Source organism: Lobosporangium transversale, assembly GCF_002105155.1.
Source record: "Lobosporangium transversale strain NRRL 3116 chromosome Unknown BCR41scaffold_48, whole genome shotgun sequence".
In the NCBI taxonomy this organism is placed as follows: Eukaryota; Fungi; Mortierellomycota; class Mortierellomycetes; order Mortierellales; family Mortierellaceae; genus Lobosporangium; species Lobosporangium transversale.
In genome coordinates, this window is record NW_019029026.1 from 85,354 (window position 1) to 104,746 (window position 19,393).

General features: G+C 41.9%; 7 protein-coding genes across 7 annotated transcripts; 2 read left to right on the forward strand and 5 right to left on the reverse strand.

The window, feature by feature from the left end:
• Nucleotides 1-30: 30 nt before the first annotated feature.
• Nucleotides 31-3,161, reverse strand: BCR41DRAFT_361387 (kinase-like domain-containing protein). The gene is made up of 3 exons (XM_022025517.1): nt 2,521-3,161; nt 1,244-2,133; nt 31-1,099 (listed from the first exon to the last, which is right to left on the reverse strand). The coding sequence occupies exons 1-3, from the start codon at nt 2,993-2,995 to the stop codon at nt 74-76; spliced, it is 2,391 nt and encodes a 796-aa protein (XP_021877274.1). The 5' UTR covers nt 2,996-3,161; the 3' UTR covers nt 31-73.
• Nucleotides 3,162-4,668: 1,507 nt separating this feature from the next.
• On the reverse strand, nt 4,669-7,727 carry BCR41DRAFT_361389 (tRNA synthetases class II-domain-containing protein). The gene is made up of 9 exons (XM_022025518.1): nt 7,457-7,727; nt 7,264-7,357; nt 6,907-7,189; nt 6,666-6,786; nt 6,047-6,573; nt 5,785-5,952; nt 5,649-5,709; nt 5,209-5,501; nt 4,669-5,103 (listed from the first exon to the last, which is right to left on the reverse strand). The coding sequence occupies exons 1-9, from the start codon at nt 7,680-7,682 to the stop codon at nt 4,861-4,863; spliced, it is 2,016 nt and encodes a 671-aa protein (XP_021877275.1). The 5' UTR covers nt 7,683-7,727; the 3' UTR covers nt 4,669-4,860.
• A 118-nt stretch (nt 7,728-7,845) lies between these two features.
• BCR41DRAFT_341084 (hypothetical protein) lies at nt 7,846-9,783 on the reverse strand. Its single transcript, XM_022022227.1, has 2 exons — nt 9,024-9,783; nt 7,846-8,916 (listed from the first exon to the last, which is right to left on the reverse strand). Exons 1-2 carry the CDS (start codon nt 9,511-9,513, stop codon nt 7,943-7,945), a joined length of 1,464 nt encoding a protein of 487 aa, XP_021877276.1. The 5' UTR covers nt 9,514-9,783; the 3' UTR covers nt 7,846-7,942.
• Nucleotides 9,784-12,066: 2,283 nt separating this feature from the next.
• BCR41DRAFT_361392 (preimplantation protein 3) lies at nt 12,067-13,743 on the forward strand. The gene is made up of 7 exons (XM_022025519.1): nt 12,067-12,446; nt 12,558-12,721; nt 12,813-12,939; nt 13,042-13,121; nt 13,211-13,322; nt 13,406-13,531; nt 13,638-13,743. The coding sequence occupies exons 1-7, from the start codon at nt 12,276-12,278 to the stop codon at nt 13,662-13,664; spliced, it is 807 nt and encodes a 268-aa protein (XP_021877277.1). The 5' UTR covers nt 12,067-12,275; the 3' UTR covers nt 13,665-13,743.
• BCR41DRAFT_361395 (kinetochore complex Sim4 subunit Fta1-domain-containing protein) lies at nt 13,706-15,617 on the reverse strand. Its single transcript, XM_022025520.1, has 7 exons — nt 15,411-15,617; nt 14,918-15,286; nt 14,722-14,799; nt 14,405-14,581; nt 14,186-14,300; nt 13,934-14,075; nt 13,706-13,829 (listed from the first exon to the last, which is right to left on the reverse strand). Exons 1-7 carry the CDS (start codon nt 15,610-15,612, stop codon nt 13,758-13,760), a joined length of 1,155 nt encoding a protein of 384 aa, XP_021877278.1. The 5' UTR covers nt 15,613-15,617; the 3' UTR covers nt 13,706-13,757.
• A 98-nt stretch (nt 15,618-15,715) lies between these two features.
• Nucleotides 15,716-16,925, reverse strand: BCR41DRAFT_361397 (ras family-domain-containing protein). Its single transcript, XM_022025521.1, has 5 exons — nt 16,791-16,925; nt 16,596-16,654; nt 16,396-16,482; nt 16,145-16,217; nt 15,716-16,060 (listed from the first exon to the last, which is right to left on the reverse strand). The coding sequence occupies exons 1-5, from the start codon at nt 16,858-16,860 to the stop codon at nt 15,720-15,722; spliced, it is 630 nt and encodes a 209-aa protein (XP_021877279.1). The 5' UTR covers nt 16,861-16,925; the 3' UTR covers nt 15,716-15,719.
• Nucleotides 16,926-17,240: 315 nt separating this feature from the next.
• BCR41DRAFT_378863 (hsp60-like protein) lies at nt 17,241-19,301 on the forward strand (the record flags this gene model as incomplete). Its single annotated transcript, XM_022027181.1, has 4 exons — nt 17,241-17,432; nt 17,563-17,624; nt 17,734-18,708; nt 18,827-19,301. The coding sequence occupies 4 exons, from the start codon at nt 17,241-17,243 to the stop codon at nt 19,299-19,301; spliced, it is 1,704 nt and encodes a 567-aa protein (XP_021877280.1).
• Nucleotides 19,302-19,393: the final 92 nt, after the last annotated feature.

Genomic DNA, 19,393 nt, shown 5'->3' on the forward strand with positions numbered 1-19,393 from the left:
ACTTGATAAAAAAAATATAAAAAAAAAAGTCTTTATATTATACTATCTATTAATGTAGAGATGTATCATCTACTTAAACGATCGTATTTTCCGTCAAGTCTACATCCGTGTCCATATCCATGCCCATAGTTGCGTCCAGCTGGGCTTGTATTTCTTGCAAGCGTTGAAGAGCAGCCTTGGCAGTTGGTCTCTGTTCTGGATCTGCCTGACACATATCCTTCAGCAGTTGAATGACTTGAATTGGAACAACCTCGCCATTTAAAAACCTCATGACGATCTCTCCGCTCTTACGCTGCTCGTCCTTGCGTGGTGTCGAGCGAGCAGCTGATGATTTGACAGTGGGCGATGGCAGAGGTAGGGGCGATATAGGAGTCGAAGGCTGTGATGATCGAGCAGACCTCTCTGGAGAGTGACCATTTAAAAAATGATTGTTTGATGTATTAAAGGATATTATAGGGCTTTTATACAGCCCTGTGGCTCCAGCTGAAGAGGTTGCTGAGCAAATAGAGGTTGGACTAAGGCAAGAACGAGCAACTGCAAGCTGTGTATTGATTGGAGGAAGGTTAAGAGTGTGTAAAGCAGAGAATGACGCTCGTGTTGAGCGAGGACCGCCTTGTCTACGCTCCTTCGACTCATTATTGTTAATAATTGATGCCTGGGCCTGAGCTTGAGCAGCCGACGAAGCAGATAAACGACTGCTTGGTGTTACTTTGGGGATTGGGCCTCGATCATGAACCCAGCTTTGGTCTTCCCAGAGCCAAAATCCACCCTTCTTAATCCAAACAATCATCTCGATCATGCTCTTAACTTTGTGAAAAGGCTCATGTGCGGTCAAGCCAATGACATATAGCGATACCCCAAGAGAATAAATGTCAATGGGTCGGCCATAATAAGCACACGTCGATGATGAAGCAAACATCTCGGGAGCAGAATAAGGAGGCGTTCCTCGGCCACGTCCTTCCTCCAGCGAGAAGCAATCCTTTGCTTTGGATTTCTCTGCTTCGATGATATCGCCTATAATGGAGCCTGTAGTATCTGGAGTGCTCAAAAAACGCCCTGCACCAAAATCCGAGAGCTTAGCATCAAGGAAAGAGTCGAGCTAGAACAGTGTGAAAGTTGGAAGTTGGAAGTTGATTGATGGTTTCAATAACAAAGAACCAGGCTCTGTCTTTATGTACTACACATCTATCGAAAAAAAAAAAAAAAAAAAAAAAAAAAAATCGAAAATAGTATAGCTGCCTACCAATATGTTGTGCGGCTTTATATCGTGATGAATAAGACCTGCATCATGAATACAATCAACCGCCTGCAAAAGTTGCAAAGACCATGTTAACCATCGACGGAATCCAACTTTCTCTGGATTCTGACGTATCCAGTCCCACATGGATCCATTCTGGCAGTATTCAAGAAGTAATGTCCATTGACCATCTTGATGATCACTCTGGACAGCACGCTCATGACTACTGCTCTCCACGACAGATATGATCTGTTTTTTTGCTTGATCATAGAGCCCAAGGTAGTCAACGAGATAAAGTCTGCCTGGATTCTCTACTTGCGTGGTGTGAAGCCTTCTTAAAATGGCCGCCTCTGCTAGGCCCGCAGATTGAGAGTCGGCATCGGATGAAAGACATTTTGCAGCGCAAACAATAGTGTCGCTTTGAGTTATATCTTCTTTACTCTGTTGAAACACGTCTTGACAAGACATCGCTCGTAAAGTTTTTCTTGTGTGTAGGTACTGTCTCATGTGCGACGACGAAGGGTGAATTAGAGCCTTGTAGACCTCTGAATGCCTTCCATATCCAAGTAGGTTAGCTTTGCTACAGTCAAGGTTAAGAGAAAATGGAGGTGCATTTTCGGCTGAGTCATGTTGAGAACAACTACTGACGCTTGGGCCATGGCCGTTTAAAGACATAGGAGGTAGGAATATCGATGAGGAGGAAGGTGGGAGGGATGGCGAGGGTAGAGAGCGAGGCACGTGGACAGGTGAGCGCAGTATCCGGTGTGAGCTAGAAGTTCTTGGTGTTCCATGTACGATGTCTTGGTGGCTGGATAATATTGACCTCTGTAACTGTCCTTGATCATAACTCAGACTTCTAGAGTTCACAAGTCTAGCCGGGGCTGGAGACCGTAGACCTTTAGAAGATTGAGTGAAGGCAACATATCGGTGTTAACCACAGTGAATGATTGAAATGAAAGGCTACTTCAAGCAATTGCACACTCTTTTTCTTTAAAAACGCCCTTTTTTTAGTGTGAATTCTAGAAGCGATACCATATTTTTTGTGGGGTGACAAAGGAAAGAAAAAGGGAGAAAGGAGGTAAAAGGGAGGTTGGACATTATTATGCAAGGTAGTGGAACTCGATTCTTTCCCTGTATAGATTCTCGGCATCTGTATTTTGGTGTCTACTGAACTGCACTGCAATTTTTTTTAATGCGGTGCTCTACTGATGTCAATAAACAAACAAAAAAAAAAAAGTCCTCCCAACTAGAGAGATTAATAATAAGGTGATTTGACTACTTACTGGAGGTTGCGGCTGCTGTTGTTGTAATGTTTGAAGAGGCGGTTGATTCCATGTTGTAAATAGGGCTGCTGGCTCGCTGATGTTGATGGATTTTGCTCCCATAAGTGGATGAGCTACCTCTGGGAATGGCATCTTTGTTTATGCCATTAGTAGTGGTGACGTTATTACTACTGCTGGCACGGAGAGAGCTGATATTGGGGCGTGAGGCACCAGACCATGGCTGATCAAAGATTGAATTACGGGAAGGAGAAGGCGGTGGGGATGCAAGCGAGACTTCAGAGTGAGCCAGAACCTGGGGATGGGCTTTTTTTGTCTCTATTACTTGTTGTTGTTGCTGCGACGTTGTGGTGGAAGAGGGTGTTGAGGTGTCAAGGTAGGTATATGGTTCGGAGGCAGATTCATTGTAGAAGATGGATCCAGGACGGAAGGGTGATGGTGAGTGGTGTAAACCAGCAGGAGTAGGCTTAACAGTCATTTGGAGTTGAAATGACAAGACAGGACAAGAAAAGAAGAAAAGAATCCGAAAGAGAAAGAAGGAAAATATGTGAAAGTGTTTGTATCAGTAAATGATCCAGTTTATGTATTTTGCTATTGTTGTTTGTAATGAATGAAAGGTTAATGAATGTAGAAAATGAATGAGCTTGGAAAAAAAAAAAAAAAAAAAAAAAAAAAAGTGGAAGCAAGGGTTAACGAGAGTGAGAAAAGTTTTTTTTTGCTCAAAAAAAAAAAAAAAAAAAAAAAAAACAGAAAATGTTTCGTATGTCCATTCCTCTCTATCCATTCAGAGGTTAGATGACTAACAGGCTGACGGTTGATTCTGCGTTCAGGTATAGTATGACATGTACAATGGTGTGGTTGTTTGCATCCCGATATCGCATCTCTTACTACTCTTTTGGTCCATGTTTGCTCTCCGGTGGTTTTCAAGCCTTTAACAATTTCTTCATCCCGGTTTCCTAGAATAGGTAGTTAGAATACTACAATCGGATAGTAAGAGCCAACCTCCAAATCATGCGCCAAATATAAAAATAAAGAAAAAAAAAAAAGACACGGGATGATGAGCATGCGGTTGTTAGAATGGCTCGCTCTTCATTTCCAAGAAATCTATGAAATGCATCAATAGCGTTCAAAAAGAGTTCTCCGTGTTGCTGTACATAAACTTGAACGTAAGACAGGCATATTAATAAAAAAAATAAGAGACATTACGCACGCTCGAAAAAGGTTTTCGTGCGATGCAATCAATATTGCTCTTTGTCCACGATGACGACGCACATGACATATTTATATTGTATACATATTGATATGGATTTTTTCCTTTCTTTACAGAGGGAAGAGTGAAGACCCAAATTCTACATGGAGCTCTACAGGCTATTTGTCATGCACAGAATGTTGTTTTATGCACTGTGAATAGAAGTCATCAACAACGGCACCGCTTTTTAGATTTGTGAGCAGTAGAAAGGCCAGAAATCAAGAGGCATGTGCGAGCCGCATTAAATCACAGCACAGATGCTCAACCAATCATTCTCCATGATCTAATCTTATCTTAATCAGCCAATCATATTAACCATTTTGATCAGTTGCAATTACGTCTTGAGAAAGAGAGAAGAATTGTAACACCACATAAATATGCTCATTTGTTTTGATTATTATTAGGAACAGATTATGTACATAGAAAATTACAAACGGCTGATAAAATGACGAATATGCTCACCCTACTGTTGCCTTCTTAATACCAGATTTTACTTTTATAATACTATACTATATATTGCTATGGAACTTATATTTTGGATTCAGAGGTTTTTAAAAAAAGGATATGGTGAGCTTCCAAATGACTCAGTGCCTCAATGCATCTATCTATTGGGCTAAAATGAATGTAAGGTACAAACATCACGCCCCCACGACGTCAGTGGTGTCAAAGGTGCTTTATATATGTTACACGATTTTCAATCATCTTTCACTTCTGGCATTTCCAAAGAAATGATTCCGTGGCTCCTCTTATTAAGATGAAGTAACCATTCAGGTCTCCTATGTTCTTATGCCGGGATTCGGACGCTCCTGATGGCTTCAAATTAAAAATAATAATTAATCTAAATTGTTCATTGGGGTCATTTTAATATTTTTTTATTTTGTAAAAAAAATATGAAAATCAAGCAGCATTTGTAGCGATGGTGCCGCAAGAAGGGCCTGAAGAGTATTTCAATTTTATATCCCTTTAAGAGCACAAAGTCCTCTATCTTATCTTCTGCAATGCAATTTTTTCCATGGTTTAATGAGAATGTAGAATGTGTAGAAAGGTGGCCAATGATCAAGTACTTTATGAACATTTTTACGCATCGTTGTAAATCATTTTTCAACCCGAATCTTATATTCTCTGAGCTGCTGGTCCGTCATGGCCGAAGGACTCCCTACAACGAGATCTCGTCCCGATGCGGATTTTGGGAATGCAATTACATCACGAATGGATGGTGTTTCGCATAAGATGGCCATCAACCGGTCAAAGCCCAAAGCTAAGCCGCCATGTGGTGGGCATCCAAAAGAAAGTGCGTCAATTAGATGCGAGAAGCGCTTACTTTCAACAGGGGTCATCTAATTTTAAGTGAAGGAAGTGAATTAGACACAATCATTCATGTGAATTCCCTGGAAGAACTTCATTTTAGCTGTTTATAGTGATTAATGAAGGCTTCTATTTACCTTTAATATATGCTCAAAGACATATGTCTGTAGCTTAGGAGAGTGAATACGAATAGAGCCACCACCAATTTCAACACCATTCAACACCAGGTCATAATGTTGTCCTCTGACTTTCTCCGGCGCATTGTCAAGTAGATGAAGATCCTCTGGCATTGGAGCAGTGAATGGATGGTGCGTCGCAGTGAGTCTTGCATTAACTTCACTAACCAAGGAAATATCCTCCACAGGCGAGAATAATGGAAAGCCTTCGATCCATAGAAAGTTATATTGGGATGTTGGAATCTTTATCAAGCCTAAATTCGTTGTTATCGAGAAGATTGAATACAAACTCAGTAGTCCATGCAGCAGAAGAAAAAAGTAAAATAAAATAAAGAGAGAGGAGTTGGTCTAAAGCGATTAGACAAGTGGCCGAGCCATGTACTAGACATGTGGGTTTTTACCTTTGGATTGGAGAACATTCGCAAGCTCCAATCGAACCTTGCCTAAAACAGTGCTACCACCCTGCGAAACAAAATACTCTAAGATTAATCGCAATGGAAACTAAGAATATATAGTCATCGTTTTCAGAATACTTACCGACAGGAACGCTGGTCGTGTATTGAGAATTAGGCAGTCGCCACTTTGAATGCCCAATGTACTATTAACCTCGTTTAAATTTATAGATCCTTTGATTTGTTGTATGAATGGCAATTTCATGATCCAAGAGTCGATATTCTTGTCGTTGATCTTGACAACTGGTAAAATCTAACAATGAAATATATGCACGGATGTTGTTTAGAATTAAAAGCTCTTCACTTGGGCCGCTGCCTTACAAATACTTTGTGATGATAGTTTATACCTTATCATTCAGCTGCGATAGCTTCTTGAGATCCGACCCAGGAAGTCTCATATCTCTTTTTAGCACAATAGCCTCCAAAACATTGTCGCCGATAATATCCGCTACATGCTGAATTTCTAAACCGAAGCGGGTGTCAGGCTTATCGGAACCGTACTTCGACATGGCTACTTGGTAGTTCATTCGAGGAAAACACTCTCCTGCAAGAGGATCGATGTTTTTAAGCCTTTTCCAGACAGATCGAACAAGGCCCTCTACAAGAGCTTGAATATCTTTCGCAGAACCAAATGATACCTCCAGATCTATTTGTGTGAATTCCGGTTGACGGTCTGCTCGGAGATCTTCATCACGAAAACATTTTGCAATTTGGAAGTAGCGATCAATTCCACTAGACATGAGCAGCTGTTTATACTGTTGCGGACTTTGCGGAAGAGCATAAAAATTTCCACTGTCGCGAGTCGGAACAACGAACTCACGTGCACCTTCCGGGGTTGATTTGAACAGTAATGGGGTTTCAACTTCAACGAACGCTAAAGAACAAGAGCATAATTGATAGCAGCGCCAGTTGATAAATAAGAAAAAGATGGTAATCTTCGTATATTACACTTAGTCGGTTACTCACCATTTTGAATCAAATAATCCCTGATAACCCAGGCTGCTAATGATCGGTCGCGTAAATTTCTCTGAAGAGTCTCACGACGCAGATCCAGACACCGATACTTGAGACGAACTTCCTCGTTAACCTATCACGAAAATGGAACCCATCATGCGATTGATATGAAAGCCATTTTAGTCATGATGTCCATACGAACGACTCGAGCTATCACGAGGACATCCTGAAGATACTGTTATGAGATGCTTACTAAAGAGTGATTTGCTGGAAGAAAGGGTAGAGCTTTGTGGGCTTTGTTAAGAAGATGTGCCGAAGTAAGCTCTACCTCAATATCGCCAGTTGCCATTTTAGGATTGATTGCCCCTTTTTCCCGAGCCACAACAACTCCCTCTATGCAGATTACGCTCTCTGGGCTTAGATCCTCAAGAGTTTGTCGGATCTTGTCCCTGTCGGAGCCTGCTCCTTTTAGGACTAATTGAACTATTCCGGAGTGGTCGCGCAGTGGTAAAAATATCAGCTCATTCGAGAATTTTCTAATTGCCCATTGTGAACAACATGGTTAGCCAAAATAAATAAACGATTAACAGAAAAAAGGTGCTTAGAATACCTGATATTTTGTGCCCATCCTGACAAAACGACACGTTCGCCTATATTGAGCTTATCAAGTTCACCGCACTTGTGGGTTCGAACCGGGTAATCGCCTGCGAATATCAATCAGTACATGAAGCCAAAAATTGTGTAGATTGTTGAAGGATTATATCTATTGGCTGACCAATGCAAACTATCAACTGGTGCCATACCAAACGTGACATCTTTTAATAGCTCGGCATGAAAACCAGTTAATGCGCTGGGGCCTAGTGAAGTTGTGTTGAGTGCGTTTATTTTAACAGAAGTCGAGGAATAACAGTGGTATAGGGAATGGGTATAGACAGCTGTCAAGGGCAAAATGCCTCTTGAATTGCGTTCTAAATGCAATCCTATTCCATTGAGTGCTCGGACAGTGCGTAGAGTTCGTGCAGCATTCATGAAAGAGAAGAAAAGTCAAAAAGACAAAAATGGATTTGAAGAGATGTCAAAGGTCAGATCTTTCAGCTGTTTATTTATTGATTTATTTATTTTCCCCTAGGAGTGACTGCATAGAGAGGTAGCACAGCACATAACTCACGAATAAGGAGAAATTCAATCTTTTATAAATGTTCTTTATTCGTCTAAAGACAAAAAGTGTATTATTTGGTATATGGATGGTTGTTATAATGTAGAACAATTAGTCGAGTAAGGAGTCTTGTCTATTTCTCTGTCGTTGAATCATCCTCTTTACCGAAATTAGGAAAATGGGCTAAAATGAGTGGATTGATTTTTTTGGGAGGCAAGTCCACAATTGGCATTGCATTGGGTGAGTTCTTTTCAATGAGATACAGGTTGCACAAGTTACGACCTCCTTCAACTTTCAAGTGCCTGTTCAATGCATCCATTCTCGCAAAATGATGCTGGCATCTCTCACAGGCAAACGGACGTACGCCACGGTGCAGTCGTTCATGTCGATTTTTGTCGTGAAGCCGTGCGAATTGTCGATCACAATGATCACAATGGTAAGGTCGTAGGTTCGTGTGGGTGCGGATGTGCGAGTTTAAATTATATGGACGAGAGAAGCTCTTTGTACAGCCTTCATATTCGCACTTATACACACCGGGGGTATTGAGCCCACTTTGTCCGGTTGCGTTCAAAGTGGAGCTTGTGTCTGTTTTATTCAATGGCGGGCTAGTGCAGGATGCGGGGGTGTCTGCATGATGATTTTGAGAAGAGTCAGAGAAAGAGCGTTCCCGTTGTTCTACGATCTGAGCTGACGACTCTGGAGGAAGCATGGACAATGACGTCGAAAAATCCGGCACTAAATTACCAATCAGATCTCCCTCAGAAAATTGGCGGTCAAACTCATCTGTATTAAGATGTCCAGCACTGACGGTACGACGATGGTGAGAGATAGCCAGCCAGCCAGGCGATCCTAAAGCTGTAATATCTGACAATTCAGGGGATGAAGGTGCCGACAATAGCTGTTTGACACCGTAGGGGTTGATTTCCATTGGTTGCTGGGGTATACAAGTTTGCTGCCGGCTGTATGGATGCCAATGTGATAGTGAACGGGGCTCGGTCGGATATTGGTGGGAATGTGTATGAGTGAGCTCAAAACTGCGAGTCAGTTGCATAGCAGTGTCAGGCCATTGTCCTGGGGGGATTGATGTAGAGCTGACCATACCAGAGCCTACAAATTATCCATGCAGTAGACGATGAAAGTCAGTCTTGTGATCATTTTGAATTCAACGGTTGATTATTTATCTCAATCACAATCAGATTTGGGCTCATGCTTACCATGAATGCTTCGGTGCGACACTTCATATGCTTGCGTAGATAGCGCTCGGGTAAACTGTGAATGAGGATGAGTTGTGAGCTGATAGCTTGGACTACTGAGGTTGATTTGACTAAGCGGGTGTTCATCAAAGAGTGAATCCGGATAAGGACCATTGAAAGATATAGGCATGGATGAAACTTCAGTTGGTAATGAAGTTGAACTGATACCAAGGTAGGCTAGTGGTAAGCTGCATTGATTTTCAGCGGTGACCAAAGGTGAGGGTGGAAAGGAGGCTGGAGATGGAGAAGATGAAAACTCGTTTGGAGATGACATCTTGGGCAGGCAGGCTTGTTCATCGCCAGAAGAGCCGTCGAGAGAAGCGAGTTCTGCACTAGAAAGTAAGCAATCTTGAGAGAAGAACGCTGGCATATCTTGAACTTGGACCATAGTTGTAGTGTTGATCCAGCTACTTGAGCAGTTAGCCGTGGATGTCGTCGGAATATATGTCATTTAGTTTATTTATAAGGCTGTAATTAGGTTAAGTTGTAACGTCAGTAAGCTGAAAAGCTTGTTATTAACGTAAAGTGAGTGCAGTTGAATAGGAAAAAAAATAGGCTCAAGGTGCAAGGTCTTCTACGACTAAAAGATGGGATAATTGTGCAAGAGATGGATGATGCAGATGTAAATGCTTGTTGATATGTAGTGGTGGCGCTATTTTGGGCTTTTAGGTCGTAGCTTGCAGTTAATAGTTGTGTGGTGATTGTATAGACAGGAGTTGTGATGACAAGAGACGCGTTCTGCTGGTGGGACACGAAATGGGTTTTATAGTAAAAATGGATGCACTGCCACATCACTGAAATTTGAATGCCATTTGCTCATTTAAAACCATATGAGTATTACCTCTTTGATCGCTGCATTGCCATAGCTCTCTTTATCACAACGTACATATAATACTTGGAAAAACAAGGCTGAATCAAACACACGCACCGCAGAAAGCAGCCCCTGCAAGATTACTACGCATTTGTGATCGCTTAGTCAAATCCAAGAAGCATGTCATTTCCTGAAAATGATGTATCCCGAAATGTCTAGTATCCATAACCTGCACCAATTGTACTTGACCTACCCCATTTACGAGCTATAGCCTTTCATTACCTATCTCTATAGCCCATCATATATCAATAGATACGAGCTGAGATTGGTATCGACAATGAGAATAACATAAGCTTTAATTTCTTGTTCAAAAGGTATTGCAGATTGATGCCAACTTCATCATGTTCCAGGCATATAGCCATGTATATCTGTAGGTAGTGTACTACAACAACTCTAGAACTCTAGAAAAGAAAAGAGCTCATGCTTTCAAGGCGGATATGGTATAAATATTTTAGATAATGAACATTTGATGGCTTTGATATACAAACGCGTAGATCGAAGGGTACGTTTCCCACCTACGAAAACAACGCAAGGCATGCGATTAGACGCTTTTCGTTGAGTGACTTCAGGTGCACTGCCACATCAACTTGAAATGTCAGCGCTGTTGCTCGGTTCCCAGCTTCCGGACTATGTGTATTATCAATGGATGTGAATGACCTGTCTGAACACAAAAAAAGAAGAGCACACATTTTGCTGAGATTTGGTTTGTGAGCCATAAATTTAAAATCCAAGAGTGGCTTTGTTGCGAGAGATCCTCATATTGATCCAGCACAAGTGGCAGTGCATACAGGACTAACATAGCCTTGGAAAGCATGCTTTTTCTTGGAAAACATGTGTTTTACAGCATGTTTGTACTGATTTTCGATATTAATCATTACGCCTTTAAACTTCCGTCAACGGCACATCATTTCAACTCGTAGGGATAGAATATTGATCGTCATCTGTAAACCTTATAATAGCTGTTGGAGTACATTTCTGCCGACCTGCACATCCGAAAACACTAGATCATAGCGTAATTTATATGTGCCTGAATACTTGCTCTTTTTTATTGCGTTCCAGAAATGGCTGCCTTAGTTAATCGAATGAATGAATAGTCTTCTCTCATAGTCGCGTGTATTGCTGTGCTAGACTTTTTTTTTTATGTACATGTTTTCGTCATTTCTCCAGTATAGTACAATAGATTTAATAGAAAATGGATGAAGGCCAAAAAGGCTTAATGATGGAGCAAGGAAAGGAAGGGCTGTAGGAACAGAAAACAAAGAAAAAGGCTAAGCACCTCGTCCACCCATGAATCAAGACCACGTTTTGTTCTTGTAAGATATATGGAAGCAGACTGACACATGAAAGAGTATCAGTTTGTTACAATTTTGATTGAAGGTATCAAAAGTCAGAAATGATGAATACGATGCCAATTAATAACATCGAAGATAAGCTGCTGGCCGGATCCTACCTACTTAAACGACGCGGTTTCTATCACTAATTGTACTCACACGGTGCTGCAGCTATTGCAGCAGTGGGCGATTATAGCATTCCTAAAGGGAGAAAGACCACTCCTGCAACAGTAGCATAACTTATTGGCAATCTCTTTTCGCTGTTGTTGTCTGATGAAAAAACGGCAACCAACAATATTTCTTATTTATGGCATTATTTGTAATAGAACATTTGACCACAATTGAGATGATGACGGCGGAGACGAAGACAGACTTGATGACATCTTTCCCAGCGATGCTGACACAAGTGCATTAGAAATATCTATGTCGATTCCTGTTCGTGAAAAGTGTGCCTATACTCTTGAGCACAGTCGATCCTCCTCAACACGCATGAGAATGGCATCTCAGCTGCCATTTCCATCTCTACCCTTAATGCCGTCGTCATCTTCACCGTCGTCGCTTCCGGGTTCAGAGTCAAGTTCAGGTCTAGATATACCCATTGCGAATGGCACGTAAGGCAGTATCGATTAGAAATGCGCATAAGTGTTTCCAAAATTGGGAGATTGATGCTTAATGCACAGAACTTTCTTACAGCAATTGACATGTAATCGACTTAGGTGAACTTTTTCTGTATTGATGCGAGGTATTATCTCTTCAAAAGACTCAGAACTTAAACCAATGCTGCTTATACTTGGGAGGGTATGATCTACACGTCTCTTCCCCTTTCCCCCTTTTTTATGATGCTCATGTGCGATTTCAGCGCCTATCATCACGCTCAGTGAGGTTTTTCCCTTTTCCTCCCCTCCTTGCCGCCTCTCAAGCTGTCAAACTCGTCGAAGCAGTCATCCTTACCTCACTTCGTATACTTATTTGAGATAATAATCTAAGTCAGATCGCTTGACTTGCATTCACATGATGCTGACGGAAACACCAGAGCAAGAGGCATCCAAGCATGCAAAGAATAGTTCTGTACATCAGGATTCATCTAAAGCCAACGATTCAAACCACTCTACTGCCGCTGATAACCACGTCCCCACAGCAGGCGCACATCCTTTGAGAAACTTACCTGGAACAAAGGACGAAGTAAACTAATTAGCAAAAATGCAGGGAGTAAACCAGCTTTTCGTATTGCGAACATTGACGAATTGATGCTCACTCTGACCATGGATGTCATTTATCTATTTTATCTTACAGAAACTGTACCAGTGGCCACAGCGTTCTCTGGAATCGATTGAGTCTGCCTTTGCTTTACGAGAATATCTTCAGGCTCTCATTAGGCAGGATCCTCACAACTTGGATTTGTTAATTGCGCTACCAGCTGGGCAAGATGAGCATTCGTGGCTCTACGAGCATCTTTGGTACGCTAATCTTGTGCTTGTGTTGGCGTGGAGAGCTTCTATTTTCTTTTTACTTTTTTATTGATCGTTTACTAATCTATGACCGTTGTAGTCAGATCTGCCTTGAATTAAACTACCTAATAGTGCACCTTGAACCCGAATGTACGCCAGAGGCTTGCCCTGAAATGAGGGCTGAGGAGTGGAAGTATTTTTGCGCAACGCACCCAACTCCTCGCGAGGTATCTTCCCATAACTTTTGCAATGAACTCTCGATTTGTGGATAGGCTTTTTTTATCGCATATTAAATGTCTTTATTTTTTATTTTTTTTTTTTTTTTGTAGTGCTGTGCGATCGATTATCTCACTCACACGCTGGATGGAGCATCCGCTCTGCTGAATAATGTCAAAGTTTTTCCAAGTCGGTATGTCACACTTGCTTAGCTCACCTTAAAGCGTCCAGTTCAACTCGGCGCCCTTTCCTCAACACGAGATGTTAATGTTTCTCTATTAGAATTTGTGTGCCTGAGGGATCAGTTAAAAACTTCCAAAATATTGCACGACGTTTGTACCGCATATTTGCTCACGCATACTTTCATCATCGAGATATTTTCGACGCTTTTGAGGCAAGTTTGTTGATGCAATGATACAAAATACTAAGCGGGTGAGTGTATTGTTTAGGAACTAACACTCCATATGGCATTTACAGGCAGAGACATCGCTGTATGAGAGGTTTTTGAGGCTGTCAAGGACAAGGCAACTGATTACGGAAAAGCTTATCATCATCCCTGGACAGAGTAATGAAGATGATACCACCCATGCTAGTACAAAACAGGTAAGCATACTGACAAGCAAATCTTACAGATAGCTTTCAACTGTCTTTTCAGTACGTCAAACTAATCAATACACCTGCATTACGACTCCATATCTCTTCCCTTTAGATCATGGCACGTTCAAGAGATGAATAGTAGATTCATTAAGGAGCATGATTTTGATATTCATACAGATTAATGATAATTATAACCTGGCAAAGCTCGTCAGTGCATGATAATGTCTATGAACTATGTTCCATACTTTCCTATGGCCTGAATAAGTCTCCGAACAGAGTATCGCTCCCATATTGCGGAAAATATCTGTTTGTTCATATTAAGAATGCGGGATTTCAGTTCAATACTTACATAGTGAGGTACCATTTATAGTTGGCTTAATGTGTTGTTACCATGCTTACTTTCTTTACCTTTATCTTACCCTCACTGGCTAAATACCAGGAAGCACAACCTGCTCGATTGAGATTCAATCGATCAAAATCAATTTTCATGATGGCAGAGCAATGTGCTTCAACGCCCTCTAGAAACCCAGCACTTGATCCTTGTTCGCGACTGGAAAAAGAATGAGAGATATTCATACCTATTACTAACGTTATATCAGAGAAGCATGCAGCGGTAATGTAACATATAAAAGTTCGCTAAATATGGTATAGCGATATTACCTGAGTAGTAGCTGCCGTGTGTCATCTGAGGACAATGATATGGATATTGATTTCAGTCCTTCAACACCCTCTGGGAAGGAGTAATGGAGCTCTATGGGTCTCTCTCTTTTGTACTCTATTTGCGCGGTTTCCAACAAAAGAAAGTGCACACAGTATTAGGGAAATCCCAGCTATCAATTAATGAACAGGGTAGTTTTATCCGAATTGCGATCTTCATACCTCTTTGCGCCTGATTATACATCGTATCCATAGAAGAGTTGACAATCTTTCGAAGCTCGAACGTTTGAAGCAGCAGACGACATATCCTGCAGTCAAATTTCCTTTCAAGCCATTGAATGACTAACCCTCCAATCACTGCTGGTGCTTTCGTGAATACGAGACTAAATTGAGTGAAGGCTACATCAGGAAGGACAAAATATCGATTAAAATAAGATCCTATTTAGTTCACTACTTGTCGTATTCTGAATAATTTAATATCTGGATTTGTGCGCCTTCCAATCTTCTTTTTCTTGAAAAATGAGTAATCCAACTAATACCTGGGTTTTTATTTCCTTTGTTATTTTGCATTTGATCGAGCAAAACCGCACAGAAATACGTCTGCTCAGACGTCTTGCCTATACGAAATGAAAATGTACGGCATAATAGATATAATTCTCAGTGAATGTTTCAAATGCGATATTTATGAAATTGTTACCTCAGCAGCAAAATAATACGGTATGGTAAATGATGTACCTTTGGGTCTGACAGTAATGGTAATAATGAATGACTCGGGATTTGAAGGGTGCTCTATCTCGTCTTCAGCCGTGTGTACATCCAAAATAAGCTTGTCGAAACTAATGCATGTTATTTCACCAGGTTCATCTAAAGCTTCAATAACATTGACTCCAGAGCCATCGATTTGACTCGAGAAATGGCTGTGCTCGCTGACAAATGTCGCTTTTCCAGTTTTTTCCCGCATATCCAACGCAGAGAATAATAAATTCCCGGAATTAGCCTCAATATAGTTCAGTAGTTCCGCCTGGTATTTAAGATATTGTAGCTGATTGAAGGCAAAAAAAGGCGTGGTTTTATGTATGCTCCATGTCTTGTTAAACAGTATTGCTATAAGAGAAAAGGCAGTGAAGAATCTTCAGACAGTCAATATAATGCTTCAACTCCCAAGGCGCTGCGTGGCACGATAATAATATTGAAAGTGTTGCCTAACAAGAATTGATGGCCGCATTACATCCAGAAACAGCTTGTGGTGGAACCTCATTCGTGAGTTGAGTCCCATTGGAGCTGGATTGTCGCTGTTGAGTTTGAGATTTGGGATGATGGGTCTTTTGAATCAGGTTATGTAAAATTTTCCGCGTCCTAAGTCGTCCTGGAGCTTTGATTCCTCCAGTAAGCGAATGATCGCATTTTGATGTCCTGATGGGAGGTGTCATAAGATGTTCTCTGTTGTTCGCCATTAATTTCCATTACCAGATTATATAATGCAGTCACGGTGGAACAAAAAAATTGGTTTTTTACTTTAATGAGAATGCAAAGCAATCTAACAAGCACATCCATTTGCACCTTCCGTGGCACCAGGATTATCTTGGATTTTGACATCGATCAGCTGGCTCTGATTCGCATCTGTAATGGTATTCTCCATGCCTGGAAGCGCTTGGGCGATCTTTCGGAAGAGTGTCTTTACATTATGTCCTGCCTTTGCGCTTGTCTCAATAAACATGATATTAAATTCCTTCGCTTTCTTCTCCCCTTCCTCCGCTGTGACCTGGCGCTTCTCATTCAAATCGGTCTTGTTCCCGACAAGAACAATGATCACATCCGTGCCTCGTTCTGCCCTTACATCATCGATCCACTTGGCTGTGTTCATGAACGAGTTTCGATCTAAGGGTGATGGAGAGGAAATTAGCTCAATATTCTATGTGTTCTATGACGAAATATGTAAGAAACCATTTCCTTGGCACTTACTGGTAATATCATAGACAACAACAGCTACAGATGAGTCGCGAATATAACTTGGGATTAGACTTCGGAAACGCTCCTATATTATAGGGTCAATATAGATGGTAAAGAGGTTCTCTGTTAGAATGGCAGATATTGATTGATACAAGAGGATGCAGGATTTTTCTCCTCCACTTATAACAGTAACTAACAATGTCTCTCTGGGGTTGTCTTATTTTGTTCCTATACACATTAATTTCAATCTTCGATCAACATACCTGGCCTGCAGTGTCCCAGAGCTGCAATCGCACTGTGCGGTCTTCGAGATACATGGTCTTGGACAGAAAGTCAATGCCGATTGTAGCCTGTATTCATATAATAAATGCATTAACGTTGGTTTATTTAATGCCACGTTAGATAGAACGAAGAAAATGTGATAATTGGATGAAATCTTGGAACACAATTTGCAGTGTGTTACCTGGTATGTATTGTCGAAGGTATCATACATGAACCTGGTAATTAATGAAGTCTTTCCGACTAATGAGCGGATTATTAAGATGCATGACGAGCATCAATGTGAGCATATTTAAGAATGAATGCCTGCATGAGCAAAAATGGTTTATTGTCGAATAGATTGTTTCATTTCCTGAAGGATGACATCAAAGCCCATTACCACTCTGTTCACCCAGGAAGACAAGCTTGAACTTGCGAAGAGGGTTGGAAAATTCAGGATTAGTGGCCATTTGTATGTACAATTATGATGAGGGCGATCAGATGGATGGATGCAATATAATTAAAGATGATGGACCACGAGGCACACTAAAAAATTACAGGTTCCTGGCAACTCATCTCATGTGACAGGCAGAGACCCAAAATGGACATTGATCTTGTGGCTTATCAATGTAACGAGAAAGGGTTCCAGAGACTTCTGGAGGGAGAGCTTCTTGCTCGCTGTTATATTTCCCGAGCAGCAGATTCAAGCACGGATTCTCTTTGTTCTCTTTTTTTGATCTGCTTCTCCTTCCTCCGACAGCAATTCCTTTGCCCTTCAAAAAAAGCCATGCTCTCTATCACTCGTGCTCTTAAGGCAAAAGCTCCACTCGCTACCAGGGCCACTGCCCCCATGCAACTGCCCTCGCGTCTTTCTAATGCTCGTCTCTACTCATCCCACAAGGAGATCAGCTTTGGCATCGAGGGTCGCGCAAAGCTGCTCAAGGGTGTTGAGGTTCTTGCCAAGGCTGTCGCCGTCACTCTCGGTCCCAAGGGACGCCACGTCCTTATCGGTCAACCTTATGGTAGCCCCAAGATCACCAAGGTAAATAAGGCTTGCTCCCACGTTCTTTTTAAAAAATGTGTGGGAAAGTGAATGTTTCAAGATTTTTCTTATTTTGATTTGATACGCAACCATGTTACTAATTTCAGCATGTATTCATTATTCTATTCAGGACGGAGTCACTGTCGCAAAGTCGATCACCCTCGAGGATCCTTTCGAGAATCTCGGAGCTAAGTAAGTGGAGTTCTTTTTTTCTTTCTTTTCCTTCTCTTTTTGTCTAGTTTGCTTATTAGTGGTACAGAGGTTGATTCTAGCTTTATGCTTTTACGTTTGAATGGATTAGATTAATTCAGGACGTTGCAAACAAGACTAATGAGACAGCTGGAGATGGAACTACCACGGCTACCGTCCTCACTCGCGCCATCTTTGCTGAGGGTGTCAAGAATGTCGCTGCTGGGTGCAACCCTATGGATCTTCGCAAAGGAGTTCAGATGGCAGTGGATGCCGTTGTCGACTTTTTGCGCGAGAACAAACGCGAGATTACTACTACTCAGGAAATTGCTCAGGTCGGTACTATCTCTGCTAACGGCGATAAGGCCATTGGTAACCTATTGGCCCAGGCCATGGAGAAGGTTGGTAAAGAGGGTGTTATCACCGTCAAGGATGGCAAGACTACTGAGGATGAGCTCGAGATCACTGAGGGTATGCGTTTCGACCGCGGTTACATTTCACCCTACTTCGTAACTGATACGAAAACCCAAAAAGTCGAGTTTGAGAAGCCTCTCATCCTCCTTTCAGAGAAGAAGATCTCTGTCCTTCAGGACATTCTTCCTGCTCTTGAAGCCGCCGCCACTCAGCGTCGCCCACTCCTCATCATTGCTGAGGATATTGATGGTGAAGCGCTCGCTGCTACCATCCTCAACAAGCTCCGTGGTCAGTTGCAGGTTGCTGCTGTCAAGGCCCCTGGATTCGGTGACAATCGCAAGTCTATTCTCGGCGACCTTGCTACTTTGACCGGTGGTGTCGTCTTCTCGGACGAGCTCGATGTCAAGTTGGAGCGTTTGACCCCTGATCTTTTGGGAACTGTTGGTTCTATCACGATTACCAAAGAAGACACCATCTTGAACGGCACTGGCGCAGGTTCAACTGAAGCTATTGCTCAGCGTTGCGAGCAGCTCCGTTCTTTGATTGCTGACCCTAGCACCTCAGATTACGAGCGTGAGAAGCTTGAGGAACGTCTCGCTCGTCTTAGTTCAGGTGTTGCCATCATTCGTGTTGGAGGACAGAGCGAAGTTGAGGTTGGGGAGAAGAAGGACAGGTATGTTTTCACAATTTAAACATGATTATCTTTTGTCAACATTCATCAAGTGTATCTTAATGGTCATGCTGTTTTGTATTAATGTTCGCATTATTATCATTATTATTGTTGTTTTAAGGATTGTTGATGCTTTGAATGCAACTAAGTGCGCAGTGGACAGCGGTGTCCTTCCTGGCGGTGGCACAGCTTTGCTCAAATCTTTAAAGGTTCTTGAGAAATTGAAGGGCGAGAATTTTGATCAGCAGCTTGGAATCAATATCATCCGCTCTGCCATTCAGGTTCCTTCCAAGACCATTATCTCGAACGCTGGTGGGGAGGGTGCTGTTGTGATCGCAAAGGTTGTCGACAACGACAACTTCCACTATGGTTATGATGCCTCGAATGGAGAATATGGTGACATGTATGCCCGTGGTGTTCTTGATCCCTTTAAGGTTGTTGTCACTGGTCTCAAGGATGCTGCAGGTGTTGCCAGCTTGTTGAGCACTTCCGAAGCCATGATTGTCGATGCTCCTAGCAGTGATAAGGGCCCAATGGGTGGTATGGGCGGCATGGGTGGCATGGGTGGCATGGGCGGTATGGGTGGTATGATGTAAAATTCTTTGACCTTGTAAATTCGTATACTGGGTAACTTTTGTAATTTAAATCCTCCGAGAATAAAAAATGCATTTTCCTTCATTGATCGAGA